Source organism: Ochotona princeps, chromosome 17 (assembly GCF_030435755.1).
Source record: "Ochotona princeps isolate mOchPri1 chromosome 17, mOchPri1.hap1, whole genome shotgun sequence".
Taxonomy (NCBI): Eukaryota; Metazoa; Chordata; class Mammalia; order Lagomorpha; family Ochotonidae; genus Ochotona; species Ochotona princeps.
Window position 1 is genome coordinate 46,876,285 of NC_080848.1, and position 21,548 is coordinate 46,897,832.

Sequence of the window (21,548 nt, forward strand, 5' to 3'; positions counted from 1 at the left end):
CCTAGAAGCTTAAGTCCTTGCCTTGCATGTGCTGGGATCCCATGTGGGCAGTAGTTCTAATCCTGGCAGCCACACTTCCCATCCAGCTCCCTGCTTGTGGCCTGGGAAAGCAGTGGAGGACGGCCCAAAGCCTTGGGACCCTGCACCCGCGTGGGAGACCTGGAAGGGGCTCAGCTCCGCCCATTGCGGCCACTTGCGGGAGTGAACCATTGGACAGAGAATCTTCCTCTCTGTCTCTCTTCCTCTCTGTATATCTAACTTTCTAATAAAAATAAATAGACATTTTAAAAATACTTCCAGTTGACTCCCAATTGACTTTCTAAAATCCTGTGCCGTTTCATAATTCTCAGATTTTATGAGAATACTCATTTCTTCTGCATCCTCATTAACTCTGAATTAATGACCTTTTTCATCATGTCAATCTGATGGGTGAGGGTGATTTTTCACATTATCGCGTTTTTGCATTTCTTATTATGTTACTGGTTCTTTGCTCGGCCAATTTTTACTGCAGTTGTTTATCCCTTCCTTCTTGGTTAAAGTGCTATATTCTGAATATTAGTGGCCTTTTAAAAGATTTATTTATTCTGTGCCTGGTGCCGTAGCCTAGTGGCTAAATTCCCACCTTGTATGACCCAGGATTCCATATGGGTGCCAGTTCATGTCCTGACTGCTCACCTTACTATCCAGTTCCTTGCTTGTGCCCTGGGAAAGTAGTAGAGGATGGCCCAAAGCCTTGGGATCCTGCACCTACTATTCTAGAACAGTGTCTTAGGAGGTATCACCATTAGAACGGCAGATATATAGAGAGAAGCAGAGACAGAGAAAGATCTTTTGTCTGCTGGACCACTCCCCAACTGACCACAATGGCCAGAACCAGGCTGGTCCAAAGCCAGGAACCAGGAACTTCCCCCATGTCTCCCACGCTGCTACAGGATCCTTAGGCTTTGGTCCATCCTCTGCTGCTTTCCCAGGCCACAAGCAGGGAGCTGGATGGGAAGTGGAGCAGCTGGGACACAAACCAGTGCACATATGGATCCCGGCACATGCAAAGTGAGGATTTAGCCACTATGCTATCACACTGGGCCCTATGTATTCTTATTTGAAAACAATTGCTGAGAGAAGAAGGACATCTTCAATTCCCTGGTTTTCTCTCCCAAATTATCACAATGGCCAGAGCCAAGCAGGTCTTAAACCAGGAGCCTGGAGCTTCTTCTTGGTCTCCCTTGTGGGTGCAGAGTCCCAAGTACTTGAGCCATCCTCAGTAGCTTTCCCTGCACATTAACAGGGAGCTGGATCAGAAGCAGAGCAACTGGCATTTGAACTGGCACCCGTAGGGATACTGGCACCACAGATAGAGGTATAGTCTGATATGCTGTGGTACCACCCTCATTATTCATTTGATCTATTAAACGGAAATAAAATTACATGATTTTATGTTGCTGGAAAAAAAAACTTTATATTTATGTATAGAAGTGTTCATGCAAAATACAATGAATATCATGAAAAGATTATTTCTGGGTTTAAAATTTTTTTGTACCAAAATGAACTTATCTTTCTTTCAATTCCATTTTCCTGTAAACTCTTTGAGGGACTCTTACGTACATTGCCTTTCACTTTTGTTCTACAGAAACTTATTTTATGTTGTCAGATTTCTTAATCCCTTCTTTATGTTTTTACACATTTTGTGCCTTGGAAGGATTTTTCTTTTTCCTAGAGGAAAAAGAAATCATGTACTACTCCTAGATTTTAGGTTCACCTGCCTGGAGCCCATCTCTAGACTTAACACAGCATGTTCCTCCTGAGAAGAGAGTCTGCTACAGTGATGGTTGGTCTGTTGTGCTCAGCCTGGGCACAGTGTCCATGTCACAGTGCAGAGGACAGGAGCAGGAGCACAGCCCAGCATCCCCAGCGGCTGAGGGGCGGTGATCAGAAGGCACAGCTCATTCTGTGAGGAAGCTTTGTAGAGAGGGGGTCCTAGAAGTCTGTGTGCGGGCTCCCAGGAGTCTGTTGCCAAGGACTGTGAGAGAGGCTACTGGAAGCTCACCAGGTAGCTGGCGGTTGGGGCAGTGGTCCTAGAATTGGGTGATGTGGACATGTGCTGTGCCCCAGGCAAGGAGTGAATGCTGAGTGCATGCACGGGGAAGGGCATGTGGGCTGCCTTTGTGGAACTTGTATGTGACCCTCTTTGTGCCAGGCTCTGTGTTTCTCATTGCATGTCCAAGTACATCGGGTCCTTCCTGGGCTCTAACTGCATGTGCACAATTGTTGCATCTCCCCACTCTCCTCCCCCCACACACACACACAAGTAAAAAAATTAGCTCTGACTCCACGGCTGTAACAGTACAGGCTGATGAGGAAACACCCCTCAGAGATCCTGGGCATGAGGCCGTCTGGGTCACTGTGAGCCTTGGCCAGCCGGTTCCCGTAGGAATGAACGTGCTGCATTTAATGTGCTGCGTTTTCTGACCCTTCTCCTTCCCTTTTTCCCACAAATTTAGTCCACCCAGAACCAGTTCATTCATAGACACCCAACGCAGGGACCCAGAGGTCCTCAGAGGAGAGTTGGTGGGAATAAGATGGCCGCAAGGCCAGCTGTGCATCCTCAGTAGGATTTAGCCCAGGACACATGTCACTGTGCACTGTATTGCTTCTCTGTCAGTGATTAATGCTTTCACCACATGCTGGTGTTCCCAGGCAACAAATGGTCAACGTAGTGAATCTTCCAGAAGCAAATGTTGTGGGTTTTCTTTTCTGAAGCTTTAGCTTCATTCTCAGCCACTCCAAAAGGGTAGGCCTGGATGTTCACTAAAGGTAGGATTTTAGCTTCTCACATAGGGTTCAGTGTATTTCTTTTTCTCAAATGATTTCTGCTGCAGTGAGAAAGAAGTATAAAATTCTCTCCTATAAAATTTCCTTCTAAGCACTCCCAGAAGTTCAACCTTTTAGAGTTGCTTGAAATGTTATCCTTTCTTTTTTTATTCACTCAAAGCTTTTTTCTTAATTCGTGAAGCAGATTGACAGAGACAAGGACCACCAGTGGGGCACGTTGGGTTAAACCGCCAGCTGCAGGGCTGGCACCCCAAATCATAGCACCAGTTCGAGTCCCAGCTACTCTGCTTTCCAGCTCCCTGCTAATGTGCCTAGGAAAACAGAGAATGTCCCAAATACTTGGACCTCTGCCTCCCGTGTGGGGGCCTGGATGAATATCTACGCTTCTGTCGTCAGCTGACCTGACCCTATGGCTTAGCCACCTGGCCCTGGCCATTGTATCCATCTGGAGAGTGAAGCAGCAGATGGGCAGTTTGTCTCTCGCTCACTCTGCCTTTCAAATAATAACTATTTTTAAAGAGACTAACAGACACAGGCTAGCATTGCGGAAGATCATAATGCTCCCGGCTCCCGCCCTCAGCCTGACCCTAATCTGGCTATTGCTGCCGTTGGGGGAATGAACCAAATGAAAGATGATCTCTCTCTCGCTCTCTCTCTGTCCCTCTGTCACTGTGCCTTTCACATAAAATCTTGGAAAGAGCTCCCATCTGCTGGTCCATTCCCTAAATTCCCTTAGTGACAAGGACTGGGACTGAGAGTATCCAGGTCTCCCCAACAGATGGCAGGGATCCAATTTCTTGAGCCAGCAGAATTGCCTGCCAGGGTGTGCGTTCGCAGGAGTACTGGAGTCAGGAGCCAGAATCAGGAATCAGGCTCAGAGGCATTCCGAGGTAGGATGTGGGTGTCTTAACCACTAAGCCAAAACCAACTCCAAGAATGGTATCCTTTTTTTTTTTTTACATCTGATACTTTCTTCTTTCAAAAAGACTCTGCTAGTTCTGGTGAGCCCTGGCTGTCTTAGGATTGCCCCCTCTGTCTGCTCAGGGAGGCTGTCCAACTATTATTCTTAGCCTCCCCTGCGTGCCCTAGGGCCCTAAAGGGAGTCCAGCATACCTCACAGCTTATGGCAATCTGTACATGGGGCCATGGAGAACAGGAATATAAGGGCTGTGACTTTTCCAAAGTGAAGAAAGAGGGGGAAAATTGACTCAAATGTTTTTCTGGGATTCATTTTACATGCTTGTAAAAGGAAAATGAGCATGATCGAATTGTGCCATACCACATCAGCTAACTGCTCGTTCACAAAAATACACCTTACAGCTCATGAGAAGATACCTCAGTGATTGGTAATGAAACCCCTTTGCAACCACTGAGATGTGAACCAGGCCTTACAGATTGCTGTTTATCTTAATGGACATTTCACAGATGTATCCATGTTTAACTGTCCGCCAGCTGTGTTGACCTGGGAATTGCTGATATTCTTGGCACTCCAATACATTTGAAGACCATTTCAAACGGCATTCAAGAAACTAAGCATGGGGTTGTTCAACTCAGATAAAAAGGGGGTAAAGTTCTCCCTTGATAGTGCAATATGCTTGTAATGAGTATAACTAAGGTATAACTGGTTATACTCCATCTCTGCCAATGTTAGAGCTATAAAATATATTCATTGCAGGTAGTACAGTACAAGGATTTGATTACCTGACTAGATTTAGAATTTCCATAGTAATTCCCCCCATTTTGAGCAGTAGTGTACTTCATCCCTTTGCTTGATAGTTTCTGTGTGCTTTCACTGCTGAAGTGCTACATTAAAAGGACTGCATTAGAATGCACCTCTCCTCTCCAGAGAGACCTGCCGGCCCCGACATCTAGAAGCAGTTGAGCTCTCCTGAGGTTATACGTCATGTAACCAAATGTTTGTTGAAATCTGTGGGCACAGCTTTGATTTCACAAGAGCTTACTCTCAACCCATTACTTGTTTGTAGCTACAGATGAAGAACTATGCTTAAATGGCATTTCCAATTAGCGTACCAGGGACTTTCTAGGGTTCGAGAGAGGAATCTCAGGTCTTTGAATCCATTTCATTATTTCACTCCAGAAATGCTTTTGTAAGCAGCACGGATGAAGAAAAATGACATTTCATATTCTCAATACACTTACAGATTGAGTTGGCTTTTACGGGTATTCACAGTTGATGAGCTCCTGGTGGGTGGTGTCAGAGTAGTGGGTGTTGTAAAGTGGAAACAGGATAGAGATTACGAGGAAAATAATCTTCTGGCTTAACATTAGGTTACTTCCAGTTACTTTTTTGCAAGAGTTAAAACAGAATACGCTTCCTTATTCTGACTCAGGTAGATTGGAAAAACCAGTCTAAAGATCTGTCCACTTCCTTCACATTTCAGTTTGAGGATGTGGCACTCACCACATGTGACTTGATATTTGTTTTGATCTGGTCTGTTGGATCCTGGCTTAGAAGTCTGGGTCAGATCAACAGCCTCCTATTCATCAGTCATAAATGATATAACAGATAAGTATGCACAAATATTCTCATATTTTGGGGGAAAAAAGATTTTGCGTGTATTAAAAGCTTTGCGTGTAACGTAGATTGGAAAACAAAGGAGGCGAGAGGGGAAACCTGGCCCACTTGTTCATTGCACAGGTTCATTGGAGCAGTATCATGGACCAGTGTACAGACAGCAGTACCGGCCACTCCAGAGCCTGAGTTCTAATGGACCATGGCCTGACCACAGGAAATGAAGGAATCACAAAAATAAATTAATCAGAGTTCCAACCTTGACTCCTTCAAGAATCTACTCTCTCCCATTCTTCCATCCGCAGCTTTTTTTTTTTTTTTTTCAGTTTTGTCCTGAATGTGACTCCAGTGACCTGCTGAATCTGGTTCCAGCACCTGACATGGTGCTAAACCCCATGCTTAGGTTGTCCTGCCTCAAGCCCTCTCCTTGCTCCGTCCCTCCCCAGGTAGCACACAGAGCATTCTGATCCTGATTGTGATCATTAGCAGCATTTCTTTTGGCTTCAGCTTTTGTGTCTGTAAAATAGACATACTGCTTCTTGCCTTGCATGGCAGGCTCTGAGTACTGAAAGAAAAATACGGTAGGCCTGGCTCATAGCCTTGTGGCTAAATGAATCCACACCTTGCATGTGCTGAGATCGCATATGGATGCAGGTTTGTGTCCTGGCTGCTCCACTTCCCACCCAGCTCCCTGTTTGTGGCCTGGGAAAGCAGCCAAGGACAGCCCAAAGCCTTGGGATCCTATAGCCGTGTGGGAGACCTGGAAGAAGCTCCTGGCTTCTGGCTTTGAATCAGCTCAGCTCAAGAATCTTTGTCTGTCCTTCTCTCTGTAAATCTGCCTTTCTACTAAAATAAATAAATAAATAAATAAATAAGCCTTCAAAAAAATAATGAAGGAGAAAAGGTGCAGTAATGGGCACTCAGTAAATGTCACTGCCACCCTTCCCACCCTAAAATTCCTGGGACTTTACGTTTAAAGAACTAGGACCTTGATCACTGAGCATTTAGCAGTATGAGACACAGGAACTCAGGCAAACTACGCAAAGCAAAAAATGAATAAATAAAGTCAATTAAGAATCACACTGTAAAAACCATGATGTGGTTTGCATTTCCAGAGGTTGGGTGGTCCTTTTCATCATCCAGCATGAGAATTTGCTGTCTACCACAGCTGTTTTGCATGCTTAAGACATTGAGTAAGCTGCACAACTCATGTAGCCCCACCTGTGTCTTTGCTTTGTGGTGTTTTAACATGCAAAGCTCTTGAGAAACTACAAATCAGAGTGTTTCTATTTCTGTAGTAGAGTCCAGGTCTCCTTAGATTGCTATTGAACCCAAGGATATTTTTGAAAGCCTAAAGGCCCAGCCGATCAGTTTGCTTCCCAGTTGGCCTACCTGTTACAGGGTCAGCCTGAAAATCCATGTGGGGCCCCATTCTACAAGGGCATTCTCAGACTTTTATGTAACATTGATGCTTAGCAACTGTTAGAAGTTGCTTGTGCTTGAGTCATGAAAACCAGGATGAAGACACATTATTATGGTCATGCGTTACTTTGGGCCAGATATCCTTTCATGGGTAAATGGACACGTAATTGCAAAACAGACTGGGTACACATCATCTTCTTGAGCCAGGGCTTTTCAGGGGATGCCCCAGGCTCAGCAGGATTTTTCTGGGCTCTGGCTACAAGTGAAAGATTTGATAGGCAGGTGGAGCCTTGGGTTCCCCATGTCTCCCATCTTTCACGTTAACCATGTATTACAAATAGCACAAGCTCTTCCTGCCTCAGATTCTTTACCTGTGAAGTAAGGCGTCTGTCCATCCTCATTGCTAAGCACCGTGCTAGCTCAATTGAGTCTCAAAAAAAAAAAAAATCCTAGATAAGAAACTCAAATAAAACCCTAGGGAGACTTCACAGGAAACGTTCCATTATTTTATTGCACATTTCCACCCTCATATACTTTACACATACTTGGAGAAAAATTCCATAAAATCTCCCTTCCTGTTCCAGTTTGACTTCATGCCAGGTTCCTCTGCAGCTTTTCTCTTCCGCTAAGCTACAGCTTGCTCTTACAGAACCACTACAGGAACCTCCTCTGGACAGTTCAGGAGCTGACAGGTGTCATGGGGCTCACACGGACGGGATGGAGGAAGCGGCTGGTCAGCATGTGGTCAGCCCACTTCATCCCTGCCAGCTCGCTTGCCTTCTGTTTTCTCAGGACAGAGGGTTAGGAGGAAGAGGAGACAAAAAGAAGACCTTTCAGCCTCCCCTAAGTTCCCACAACTGTGAGAAAATTACTAGAAGCAGCCCTACTCTTGCATAATTCCTCTTACCACCACCACAAAACCACCCAGAACACAGCCCTAAAGCTCAATCAAACACAAACTGGGCCCCACGTCTACAATCTCTTGCAAATCTCGTCTCCCAAGCTGTTGAAATACATTTGCGTGGCCACTGCCTAGGACTACCTAAACATTAAAGCACAGGTAAGCCTTGGAACCCGACAGTGCTTCAGGAGACAAGATTTTTGAATGCAGAGCACAGGTCAGGAAAAGTAGTGAAGTGGCTGGTTGGAGGAGTTAACCAGTGGAGGTACATTAGGACCATCTGGGAACCTCTGTAAAAGTGGATCTTAGTCTCCCTGATGCTATGTAGCAGGCAGCTGCACGGAGCCTCACTTGTCCTGCCACAGTCCTTTTGCCCATGAGGCCTTGTTACCTCTGCCTGAAAGATGTGTCAGCAGGAAGGCTGTTGCACAGAGTAAGCAGGGGATCGAGGAAGGGGTGTGGTGGGAGCCAACCTCAAGACCAGCCAGTGAGTCTCTAAGATCTTGCTTTATCTTGGTCTCTGTGTTGTCAATCGAGCTTTTAGAGATGATGGTGGTAATGATGGTGATCATTCTTTCCTGCCAAGATAAGATTTGGGAAATGTCAGGATTTACGATGCAAATCAGAGATATGAATGGGAAAACGTCTCAGAGCCTGAATGCATCTCCCAGGGACAGGCGCTGTCTTGGGCACTGATGCCTTTTTCCTTCCCCCTACCCCGTGCAATTCTACGAATGGATTTGGGCCACACTGCGCCATCTCTGGTACCAAAACTAGATACATTCCCGGCATAGTTTGTTTCAGTCATTTGTTTCTACCTTGTCCTCCTGAAAATCCAGAAGCAGACACTCCTCTCGACACAGCCTCCCTCCTGTCCTGTGACACTGCAGATTTAAAAAGAGTCATCCTTCCTTTTCTCCCCCTTCCCTCCAAACAGAACATTGATATCACCAATTTCAGCAGCAGCTGGAGCGACGGCTTGGCCTTCTGTGCCCTACTGCACACCTACCTGCCTGCGCACATCCCCTACCAGGAGCTCAACAGTCAAGAGAAAGTAAGTCACTAACCAATCATCCTGTTTCCCCTTTAGAAAATGCCAGGGGATCCTGGTTATATTGATCCATCTCACAGTGTGCTGGTGGGCGGGGAGGGGGACCAGCAGGAGAAGATGGAGCTGAAGTAGAAGGCCCAGGGAACTCCTGGATGGGTCACTGCACTTTGGAGTCCTTTCCCAGGAAAATATTTCTCAGATTCCCTTTTCTTTCTTTTTTTTTTATTTATTATTTTTAATTCATTAATTACATTGTATTATGTGACACAGTTTCATAGGTACCTGGATTCTCCCCACCCCTCCCCAAACCCTCCCACCATGGTGGATTCCTCCACCAGTTCAAGTTCAGTTGAGATTCCCCATTGCAAGCATATACCAAACATAGAGTCCAGCATCTTATTGTCCAGTCAAGTTCAACGGCTTCTTAGGTATACCCTCTCTGGTCTGAAGACAGAGCCAGCAGAGTCAGATTCCCTTTTCATACTCCAATAAACTCCTTGTGGTCTAGCCAGTCCATACTGAGGACTAATTTACTGTGGCTGCTGAGAAGTTCCTGTCACCCACTTTCCAGGGAAAACCTTGGATCTATAGGATCTTTTTTTTAAAGCTGTAAATCATCTCATACAGCAAGGCTTGGCAAGCTTTTCCAGATAAGGGTCCAACTCTACCCTTGGGCCAAGCGAGTAGGGCTATATTCCAATAAAGTCTAATTTATAAAAGCAGGCTGTGGTGCAGACTGGGCCCATGGGGAGTAGTTTGCCAGCCTCTGACCATCCTTCAAAATTATGATCCATGGAACACAATTTGGAAAGTTCTGTGCCAGGACCACACTCAGTCAGCCAGCAAGTGTTTCTGAATGTCACGCACCATGTCGAGAGCAGCAGTGAACAGCACAGGTGCGTTCTGTGCCCTCACAAGGCAGGCAGGTAACAAATGGGCAAACTGACAAGTACAACTGTAAAGTGGTATGGGAGTGAGTAGCAGATGTCAGACGAGGAGGCTGAGATCTTTCTGCGGAGGCCCAACTCAAGCTGCTGTCTGAAGAACAAATGTGAGAGAATTCTAGCAGGAGCTTTCCAGGGCAAGGGAGCAACTGGAACAAGAGGACACCTTCCTGCTGCAAAGAACACAGATGAGGCATTAGCTGGATTTCTGTGAGTAGGGAAGAATGGCCCATGATGATGGCAGCAATATGGGTTGAGGGGCCTGACCCCACCCAGCATCCTCCCAGACGGTTCTCCAACAAGCACAGTAGGAAGCTGTTGAAAGACTCAAAGCACTGGAGAGACATGATTCAGGTTGTGGTGGTGGTGGTGGTGGTGGTGGTTGTTGCTGTTGTCAATCTTTCCCAGTATCCATGAAAAAAAATTGTTGGAAGGGGGACAAAAATAAAGAGGAGCTACCATTTAAGAGGCTACTGCAGATGCCAGTGTTCTGGTGCTGCAAATTAGGCAGCTGCCTGCAATGCCAGCATCCCATAGGAGCCCAGATTAGAGTACCAACTGCTCCAGTTTCAAACCAGCTCCCTGCCTTTTGGCCCTGGTGATTGCCGCCACCCCATCCATGTGGGACGCTCTCTCTTCTCTTTCTTTGCTGTTCCCTAACTCTGCCTTTCAAGTAAATAAAGCAATTTTTAAAGATTTATTCTTTTTTTATTGGAAAGGTAGATTTACAGAGAGGAGAAACAGATAGATCTTCCATCCCCTGGTTCACTCCCCACAATGGCTGGAGCTGAGCCAGTCCAATACCAGGAGCCAGGAGCTTCTTCTGTGTCTTTCACGTGGGTACAGGGTCCCAAGGCTTTGGACTGTCCTCGACTGCTGCTTATGCCACAAGCAGGGATCTGGATGGGAAGCGGGGCTGCGGGGACACGAACCGGCGCCCATATGGGATCCCGGTGCATGCAAATTGAGGATTTAACCACCGAGCCGTTCTGCTGGCCCAGTAAAACAAATCTTTATAAAAAAGAAAGAAAAGAAGCTATTGTAGTTAACATGCGAGCCCAGTTTCCTTAACTGATACCAAAGTGATAGCAACACAGAATATTTCTACATATAGAATTAGCTGGACTTAATGACTATTGGAGGAAGGATCAAAGCGTCCAGTTTGACAGGCCCATTTACTGGGATGGATAAGGCATAGGCATGGTGAGAAGTCCTCTTGCAATCACCCCACATTAGAATTCAGTCAAAGTCCAAAGAAAGATCAGTGATGACAACTAAACACCGACTTAATTTTTAAAAATGTTTTTGTAAAATGAATAAATTTTGTGTATTCTGCATTACCACTTTAAGAGAATAATGGTTCTTCCCACACTGTCCTATTTCCCTCCCTCACTTCCATCCTCCTTCCCTTCTTACTTTTATTCTGACTTTTATAATGACATACTTTTCCAGTTTACGTTATACTCAAGCTTAACCCTCCAGTAAAGAAAAAAATTTGACAAATATTAAATAGAAAATCCACTGTTCCTCAAGAATGTAGAGAACCATAAGTAGTATTCAAATCTTATAGGCAGAGCTCTCATCCACTGGCTCACTCCCAAGATGTCCACACCACCCGGGGCTGGGCTGGACTGGGCCAAAGCTGGGAGCAAGGAACTCCCTCGAGGTCTCTCGTGTGAGTGACACTGAGCCAGTTGCTGAGGTGTCAACCATTGTTTCTCATAGTCGGCATCAGCAGAAAGCTGGAGTCAAAAGCCAGAGGCAGATATTGAGTTCAAGCATTCTGGGATGTGAGTGTCTAACTGTGAGGTTAAACACCAGCCCTAACTTAATTTCTTAGGATGTTAGAATTCAGAGAAACAAAACCAATACAGTGTGTGTGTGTGTGCGTGTGTGTGTGTGTGTGTGTGTGTACATATAGGATGAAAGAGTGGGGTTTTTTTTGTTTGTTTGTTTTTAAGATTTTAATTTTTATTACAAAGTCAGATGTATAGAGAGAAGGAGAGAGAGAGAGGAAGATCTTCTGTCCGATGATTCGCTCTCCGATGATTCACTCCCCAAGTGAGCGCAATGGCCGGTGCTGTGCCCATCCAAAGCCAGGAGCCAGGAACTTCCTTCAGGGCTCCCACACGGGTGCAGGGTCCCAAAGCATTGGGCCGTCCTCGACTGCTTTCCCAGGCCACAGGAAGGGAGCTGGATGGGAAGTGGAGCAGCCAGAATTAGAACCGGCGCCCATATGGGATCCCGGTGCGTTCAAGGCAAGGACTTTAGCTGCTAGGCCACTGTGCCGGGCCTGAGTGACTGGTTTTTAAATATGTATTTATTTAGTTGAAAGTTATAGAGAGAGGTCTACCATCTACTGGATCACTTTTCTGGTAGCCAAAACAGCCAGTGCTGAGCCAAGCTGAAGGCAGGAGCCAGGAGTTTCATCTGGATTTCTGACATTTGGATAGCATGTGTCCAAACATTTGGAAAGTCTTTTGCTGCTTTTCCTAGGCCACCAGCAAGGAGCCAGATTGGAATTGGAGCATCTAGGATTTAAATACACACATATCATGAGAGGCTGAAGTATTAGGCAAGACAAATATAAATGATGTCCAAAATTGGGAGATCTCAGGTCCTAATGGAAGCTACCTTAGTTTGTTTTCTGTGCTGTAACAAAATGCCTGAGACTGAGCACAGGAGCCTGGAAGTCCAGAACCAAGTAACTGCGTCTGCCTGGCTCTTGGTGAAGGCCTCCTGACCATTGGCATCACACTGATGGCAGTGTCTGCAGAAGAGATCACACTTAAAATAGGAAGCAAAGACACATACAGGAGCTCATGTGGGGACTAACCAAGGTTCCACAGGAACTGTGTTAATTTCTTCCAAGGATGACAGCTCCCCCCAGGCACTATCTGTTGGGAGATTCTGCTACCTCTTAACACTGCCACACTGGAAGCCTCTGGGGGCCATATTTAGACTATCCAAGCCATTGTGGAGGCAGAGAAGAAGGACCGTTTGTTGTCTGAGTAAAGAAGATGACCCATTAGAGAGAACTGGGAAGGAGCAGGAGTGCTAGGGCATTGTGGTGGTGCAGACTCTGATCATCACCATGGCATCTGTGGCATCCTGCCTTCCTGAAATGTTTAGTCTCTGCCTTTCTGGTGTGATGTTATCAAGATAATTGAGTAACTATTTGGCATCAGACAATTCAAAATAACCAGAAAGTCTTTCTAAGAATGTGATTGGTGTAAGCTTTAGCACCTAACACACTCTTTCTAAAATCCCTGGCTTCCTGAAAATGTTGCATGCAGTCAGCAGACCCAGTTTCTCTGTCCTCAGATCAATACAGAATGATTGGAAAATAATGGGCCTGAAAATGTTTGCTTCCACACTTTGAATCATTAAGCATTGCTTCCTCATAACCAAAAACCCGTATTGCTGCGATCACCTTCCTTGTCCATATCTTAATGCATGGCCATCTGTCCACTGACCTCCTGTAGGCATGCAGATGTGTGGAAGGACAGGCAGACATCTCATTTCTGTCCTCCCTATGAGACAGATGTCCCTACTTCCCACCCAGGTTTATTCTGCTGGATCTGAGAGCACTGAGTCTGCTGTTGAGACACCTCGCGTAGCGATGAGATTAGAGTCCACTCCAGAAACCAAGAATGTTTTATGTTTGGCTCTGTTTGGCTTCACAGCCTCCTGGTCAACTAGAGTTGGGTTTGTGTCCCAGTACATAGGACCCTACTTGCTGTCCACCCACCACCTCCTGGAGGAACATCTATTTCCCTCATTTTCCCTAAATTCTCCTGTCCTGGCTGCATTCCAAGTAGAGTGACAGCCCTTGCTGGGAAGTGGTTCTGCGACTTCTTGGGCTGTGATAAGCTTGCCCCCAGGGTGAGCAAGGCCAGTTCTGTCACAATAATGGACCAGGGTTTCCTGAAGGATCCATCAGCACAGACGAATCAACACCATGGGGATCAGATCATGGGCACAAACCTCACAGTGGGAGGAGAGGGATGGGTAAAAGCAGGGTCCATTTCCCTGGAAGAAGTCTGTTTGAAGTTTGGTTTTAAAGAGAATCAACTAGTTTACATAAAACCTTACAACCTCATTAGGATAAGCCCCTGGCTTATCCATGTCCAGCCCCTGGCTGGAAGTCTGATTCTAGTCAGTGCTCGGTGACAGGAAGTGTTGGTTGTACACACACATCCAGAAGGGCACGTAGAGAGGTCTGTGTTTGTTTAAAACTAAAATCTATTGAACTCGAACTCTAATATACGTCTGATCTAACTCTGCATTCACGGGCGCTCTCACCTGGATCTAGGCAATCAAAGTCATGTTGACAGTGGTATCAAAGAGCTAACACAAACATCTTCTGTGGCACTAAACAGCTGTATAATCAGACTGTGAGTTGGTCATGAAAGACTTGGGGGTTTTATTTTGTTTTTCCTTGATTAAAAAACAAGATAGGGTTTTCATCTATCAGTCTGTGAAACTCTTCCATGCTACCCACAGATCCAGGTTAGAGTGGAGAGTATTTGTGCCAGTGTCTGAAATGGAATATAAATACCAGAGGAGAAACCCTGGAATTAGCATCCTTCTTCCCATCAGCTTGAGGTAACATGTGCACTTAGCACTGTCCCTGCTAGCCAGCCTGGCAGTGGAGTTCTGTCATGGGTTGGGGACTTGGACTGTCGTGGAATCAGAAGGTGCCAGGCCTGCACCTCCCTCCCCCATCTAGGATACAGGTTGACTGGACGCCTCTCATCCGGCCTGGCCTGTAAGGGGAAGGGCAGAGCTGCAGCTGGCACTCTGAGCCCACAGCCAAGTGACACCCTTCCAGGCTCACCTGAGCATGCTCCCTCACCCTCAGCGGAGGCCTTGGTGACTGGCTGCCTCTCATCTGGCCTCTGGCAGTGGAAGGGTGTTGGGAGAGTGAGACTTGCTCCCTGGTGTCTTGATGCTGCCAAAATGATGAAGTCATTTTGGGGATCCAGATCCCACTGGCCACTGTCACATTCTATGTTACGTCTTTCATAGCATCCTGGGGCAATTTTCCAGCATGGACTATATCTTCTGTGGCTGATATCTATTTAGAAAACACATACAGTTTAATTCAAATCAAATTAAAGGGTATCGGAGGAATTCTGTGTGAAGCCTTTGGTTTAGAAGTGTCTTCAACCTACAAGGTTGTCAAAACAATAAGATAGGGGTCGATACTCTGAGCAGATAACTCCACCAGCTACAGTGCCGGTATCCCAGATGGGGAGCTAGTTTGTATCCTAGCTGTCTCACTTCTGGTCCAGTTCCCTACTAATTACTGGAAGATAGCCCAAGTATTTGGGATCCTGCTACTCACATGGAAGCAGGATGAAACTGGCTGCTGGCTTCAGCCTGGCCCAGCTCTGGCCGTCTAGGGAATAAATCAGCAAATGGAACACCTGTGTGTGTATGTGTGTCTCCTTCTCGCTGTGTAACTCTGACCTTCAAATAAATGAATCTTACACACACACATACGGATGTATGGACGGATGTGATGTTTAGCTGGACACCCTTGGCGGAGGCTTTGGAAATCCTAATGGGCAACTGAAGATTGGTGTGATATCTTTGTCACTATATCTTGGAAACCATAAAAATGCTTGTGTCTTGACTTCTGGAATGGCAGTAACTAAAAACTGATTTCCAAGCTCCCTTCTTCCCCCAAAAATAACTGCAAAGGAGTTTTGGGGGAGAAGAATAAAAATTTCATTAGCATTGCAACAGGAAATTGCTCGTACCAGTTTGGCCTTAAACTGAAGGAAGCAAGGACCCAATTTACTACACGTCTCAGGTGTTGAGGAAGTAAGTGTGGGGTTTCCCACCAATTCCCCCTCAATTTCAAGGCCGAGAACTGGCAGCTTGAGCAGGATCACCACAGATCAGTAGCTTTCCCAGGCCTCTGCTACAGATGAACAAGCCACATCTGGCTATTTTGCTCTAACCTGGTTCCTGGAGCAGCAAACTGGCTCCAGATCCTTTGGTCTTCAGGCTGCAAATGTTCAGGGAAGAGCAGAAGGTGAAAAACGCCACGAGGGAAATGAGAAGGGATACAAAATTATGTATAAAACCTTGATTATGAAATTATAGCCCTGTAATGAGGAACATGAAACATGAATATGTAGGAGACATTTGTCACTCAATTCTATTAATGTACCAATTTAAATTTTAATAAATCCTAATGGCTTTGAAATGAATTATAGAGCTGGAGAGACATGATCAAATGATCCTCAAATTCATCTGGGCGAGAAGACAGAGAATAGACCGGAAGAGCTGCAGCAAGAAGCTGCTTACTCACTGTGCTCATTGATTGTGGAGAAGGGCTGATCCCATTCCAAGGAAAAGCCCAGAATTCTCTCTCCAGCCAAACTGCTGACCAGGCCTGATGGTAGAAAAGAGAAAGAAAATGTACCTTCCCCCATGTTCTTGCTTAAAGAGGCAGACGAAACAATGCCTTTTGCTGAAACAGGATTATCCACGCCAAAGTTGGTAGGAGGTTCTGGGCAGCCAAAGGATTTCAGTAGATGATAGTGTGATTAAGAGCTTGAGATTGTAATAAAGGAGAGAATGAGAGGCTCTGTAAAGAGACTGCAGTCCAAGTGTGAGGCGGGTCTTCTGTGTTAGCAGGGAGAACATGGGCTACAGGAAGCAGTCATCAGACTGGGGAGGAGCCAGTGGGAAGGAAGTGTAAAGTTCTAATAAAAAATCTAAGGCAAGCAGGAATTGTAACTGGGAAAAAAAATTTCTGAAGAAAGGCAGGGTCCAAATCTAGTCAGACTAAAGGCTGTGGTTCCAAGCAAGTGGTAAAGTAACAATGATGAGAATCCTTTGAAAATGATTTGTTTTTTTGAGTGGGGCAGCATCATGAATTTGGACCCATGGAGAAAGAAAAATGTCACAGCCCCTTTCCGTGTGAATGTGATGTATTCAGCCTTCAGAATCACCCCTGTGAGACCACACAGAAGGCTTACAGGTGCTTCTAGAAAAGGAAGAGCATGTGCTAAGGAAAAAGTTGACAAAGTGGAGGAAAGATAAGGGGAACTTACTTCTTTTCAAAGAATGGAGTTAGCAAGTGCTGTCTGCAGCTGATGGTGCAAGAAGTTGAAATCAAAGGCTGTTGTTGATACTCAGAGACAGAACCAGTCATGTTGCAGTTAACTGCATGACCACATGAGGGAAAGAGAAAGATGGTGCGTTGCTGGAGTCCTCATTTGTCTTGGAGGGAAGTCGGGGGGGTTGTCTAATGCCTCCATTTTAGAAATCAAGAAATAGTTATGTACACATATTTCAGAGAAATAGAATTGTCATCAGAAAAAAAATAATAGAGGTTAAAAATTAATTCTCAGGGCCAGGTGTGAGGAAGAAAGAGCAGTTTTTCATTTGACTGTACATATTTCATTGTGATAATCTGTTTTGGATGGCACCATGATTAAACAATTTTTTACATAACAGAATTTGAAAAGTCCTGAGTCTTAAAATAAACTATAGTCAGATGTGTAACAATGATGTAATTTTAGTGATAATTCTAACCTATTAATCTTTTGTCTTTCTTGAACTGTGGTCATTATTTGCATATTTGACTAATTTGTTTTATAGTCATGGACTATTCAAATGGGAGTGTCTTCCTAGCAAATGCTATTTATTTTTTAGTTAGTGATTCCAATCTCTTTGTCTTTTAAACCAGAAGCGGAATCTCTTGTTGGCATTCGAAGCAGCTGAGAGTGTGGGCATCAAACCCAGCCTGGTAAGTATCTGATTTTGTAACCTCCTGCTACTATTGCAAGTTATATGAAAAAGAAAAAACTTTATGGTATCTGATCACATACGATTTTGTTTGTTTGTTTGTTTTCTTTTTTTTTTTAAAGATTTATTTATTTTATTACAGTCAGATATACAGAGAGGAGAGACAGAGAGGAAGATCTTCCGTCCGATGATTCACTCCCCAAGTGAGCCGCAACGGCCGGTGCGCCAATCCGATGCCGGGAACCTGAAACCTCTTCCAGGTCTCCCACGCGGGTGCAGGGTCCCAGTGCTCTGGGCCGTCCTCGACTGCTTTCCCAGGTCACAAGAGAGAGAGCTGGTTGGGAAGTGGAGCTGCTGGGACCAGAACCGGTGCCCATATGGGATCCCGGTGCATTCAAGGCGAGGACCTTAGCCGCTAGGCCACGCCGCCGGGCCCTGTTTGTTTGTTTTCAATTAAAGTTTCATTTTGGATAGAGTTCAGTTCTGGAAATACAGGATTGAATTGCCACTCCTCTGTTTCTGTCATTTAGAAATATGAAATAAAAAAATGTCAGTACATGGACATGGGCATTGCCCTCAGAGTTCAGAAGTCTGCTTTTAATGTCAGTACATGGACATGGGCATTGCCCTCAGAGTTCAGAAGTCCGCTTTTAATGTCAGTACATGAACATGGGCATTGCCCTCAGAGTTCAGAAGTCCGCTTTTGCAGCACTTGTGTTCTATGTCAAGGTGCCTGAGTTCTAGTCACAGTGCAGACTCCCACTTCCATCTTCTGGCTGATGTGTACCTGGGGAAGCAGTAGGTCTGAGCGACTGGATCCCTGCCACTAGCACCGTGAGCCTGGACTGAGTTCCTGGATACCAGTCCAGCTCATTGCAGCCATTACAGGCATTTGGGGAGTAAAGCCATGGATGGGATCTCTCTCTCTCTCTGCCTCTCTTTTTCCAAAAAGAGCTGAACTCTCAAGATGGGCTATGAAATATCTAGAGACAGAATTTTTAAAAGAAATGAGAATCACAACCTTTGTGTGGACACTGAGATGGTGCCAGCCCCAGGCAGTGGAAGTAGGGTGGTGGTGGTGGTGTAGAAGTTGCAAGAAGTGAATGTAAGCCTATAGGCTTTATTTAATGCCCAGACAAGGAACAAGAGACAAAGCCTTGAGTTCCTGTAACCAGGCCCTCCATTTTTAAAAGTTCCACCTGCCATCTAGAGCGGTGGGAAAGCTCACTACTATCTTGAATTTTTTGTTGTTGTTGTTGGCGTGGTGAGGATGGGGAGATGCGTGAGGGATGGAGAGAAAAGAAAATCCCTAGTAAGAAGATGGGATCAGATGACATTTGCAGTCCAAATTTGTAATATCCTTGCCGCCTGAAGTCGGTCACTTGAACTCTGAGGGAAAAGCTGCTGGGCTGGTAACGCAGTGGCTGCTGAAAATATGCTCTCACGTCAGATAAGAAAATACTGGTGAGAATGATCCACTTGAGCTAGTCAGCAGATACCACAAATGAGGATCACCTCCCAGAACTACAGATAATAAATAAGGAGGAGCCTACAAGTAGACTGTGTTTAAATATACAGAGAGATAAGAGGAGGAATAGAAGCCGCTCCCAGTTGTAGCTAACGCTGCTCGTGGGAAGTAGCAGTGATGACTGAAGTACTTGGGCCCCTGCCACACACATGGAGGACCCAGCTAGAGCACCCAGCTTCTAGCTTTGGCCCAGCCCATTGTGGGCGTTGAGGAATGAACCAGAGAACGGGTGGTTCTCTTTCTTTGTCTCCCCCTCACCTCATTTTCCTTCTTTCTCAAATGATTAAAATATTAAAAAAAAAAAAAAAAAAAAGCTAACCTCCAAGAAGAATCTCCGAGGTTAGAATAGACATCTCTCAGGGAAAGAGCACAAGTGGCCAATACCCATTTTCAAGGATTTTCATTCTCATTAGTGATCAGAAAACTCCAACCTGAATTGGTAGTAAGATACAATTCTATCATCCCAGAGGATTTAAGGAATCTGAGAAATGAAAAAGTGAAAGTACAGCTGTTAAAGAAAGCTTAATACCAAGAACAGTGTTTCACAGATAAAGTTGAAGCATAAAGTTTTTCCCCCAAAAAACCCATGTATCTCATCAAAAATTAAATGTAAATATTACTCCAAAACTCACTCAAAAAGAAATAAAACCTTAACCATTAAAGAAGTAAAAATCACACTCCAAAATATAGTTAAGAAATCAACGTATTTTGAAAGAGGTACCTGCATTCCCACATTTATGTGGCTTAATCCACCACAGCTAAGACACACAATCAGCCTTGAAGTCCATCAGCTCATGACTGGATAAAGAAAATGCGGAGGGCCCTGCGAGGTAGCCTAGTGCCTCAAGTCCTTGCCTTATATCCACCCATATGGGCACCAGTTCCTGTCCCAGCTGCTCCACTTCCAGTCCAGCTCCCTGCTTGTAGTCTTGGAAAATAGTGGAGGAAGGGCCAAAATTTCCGACCCTGCACCCAAGTGGGAGACTCTGAGGAAGCTCTTGGCTCCTGACTTCAGATCAGCTCAGGTCGAACCTTTGTGGCCTCTGGGGAGTGAACCTGTAGATGTAAGATCTTTCTCTCTGCCTCTTCTTCTTTCTATAAATCTGCCTTTCCAATAAATCAATCAATCTTCAAGCCTTATTTGAAAAGAAATAATGAAAACGTGGTATAGGTATACACCATGGAATATTATTCAGCCATAAAAAAGAAAATCCTGACATTTGCAGCAATATGGATAAAACCTGAAGATGATTGTACCAGGTGAAAGAATCCAGACCCAGAAAGACAAATATCGTGTTTTGGGGGAGATAAAATGTGCAGAGTATGAAAATTGTGTGATTGTCATATTATTTGGCATATAGTTATAAATATTGCTTCATCAAATTATGCCAAATGCATGACAGTATGTCCTTCTTTTGCCATTACGTCATGATCGTTGTTTTAAATCCCTCACTTTGTGATATTAATATCCCTGTTTGCAAGGAAAAAATAGAATATGTATGTGTATGTACTGTTTCTACATAGGAAGTGGATATGGCAAAAATGGTAAAAATTAACTTAATTTTAAAACCAGAAAAAAATCTTTAAATTTTTTAAAGTCCCAGTAAGTATGAATTCTACTAAATCTGTAAGAAGTATATTTGTCTATCTTGTAGAGACAAGTCCAGAGGATTTCAAAGGTTGCTTCATGCTCCCTAATAGAAACAGACAAGAGAGGCACTTATTATGTAAAGCTCAAAGACAAAATGAGAACTTGTTGGAGTATGTTAACATGCATTATACAGTTTTCTTTGCCGTATTGCACCTGGCATTTGCTTCTGTTCTAATGTAATGCCTTTCCTTCACTTTCATCTAACATACTGTGGAAGTCGCTGAGCTGGGGAGCGAATGAAGCCAGCGTGCTGACCAAGTGGCCAGAGCCACCATGTGATTTACAGGGTGTTCTGGGGGGGATAACTGAACCTGAAAGCCACTCCGGAGTTGGTGAGCAGTTTCACCAGTTCATACCACCAACAGGAGAAATTTCCTTAAAGCTGTACATACTCAATTGCACAGGATGCTGTGTTACATTCTTTTTGTTTTTTAAAATGTATTTTCACTTTATTTAAAATTAAAGGGGAGCCAGACAGAGAGTTCAGCCATCTGCTGACTAACTCCCCAAGCCAAGTCTGGGCAGGGGTAAAGCCAGTGCTCTGGAGTTTAATTCAGTCTCCTGTGTGGGTGGTTGGGACCCAGAGGGACTCAGACCATCACTGCTGTCTGCCTGAATGTTTATTAGGAAGTTGGATGAGAAGCACAGCCAGCAGTGATACAGGGTGCAGGTGCCCCAAGCAGCGTACCAAACACCTATCCAGCAAGGAATGCTTTTAAAGTGCACCCAATTAGAAGTAACGGCAGTAGTAAATGTCAACTGTCTTGGCTCAAGTTCTATGGAGTAATGCTGGGAGAACTTTCACTCGTATGTATATGTTCAAGTAATTATATGCTAATGGGTGTGAACTGTCACCAGAGTGAGATCTTTGAAATGTGAAGCTCCAAATTCTAGGAAGCATTCTTCCTCAGCAACTGTG

At 44.9% G+C, this 21,548-nt stretch overlaps 1 protein-coding gene across 6 annotated transcripts in view; it reads left to right on the forward strand.

Moving 5' to 3' along the window:
* SPECC1 (sperm antigen with calponin homology and coiled-coil domains 1) overlaps positions 1-21,548 on the forward strand; it is a 299,800-nt gene that overhangs the window by 268,088 nt on the left and 10,164 nt on the right. For all 6 annotated transcript variants that reach the window (XM_058676531.1, XM_058676529.1, XM_058676530.1 and 3 more), the window contains 2 exons: positions 8,623-8,739; positions 17,392-17,451. In XM_058676531.1, coding sequence (XP_058532514.1) covers positions 8,623-8,739; positions 17,392-17,451 — 177 coding nt within the window. The remainder of the gene's footprint in view (positions 1-8,622; positions 8,740-17,391; positions 17,452-21,548) is intronic.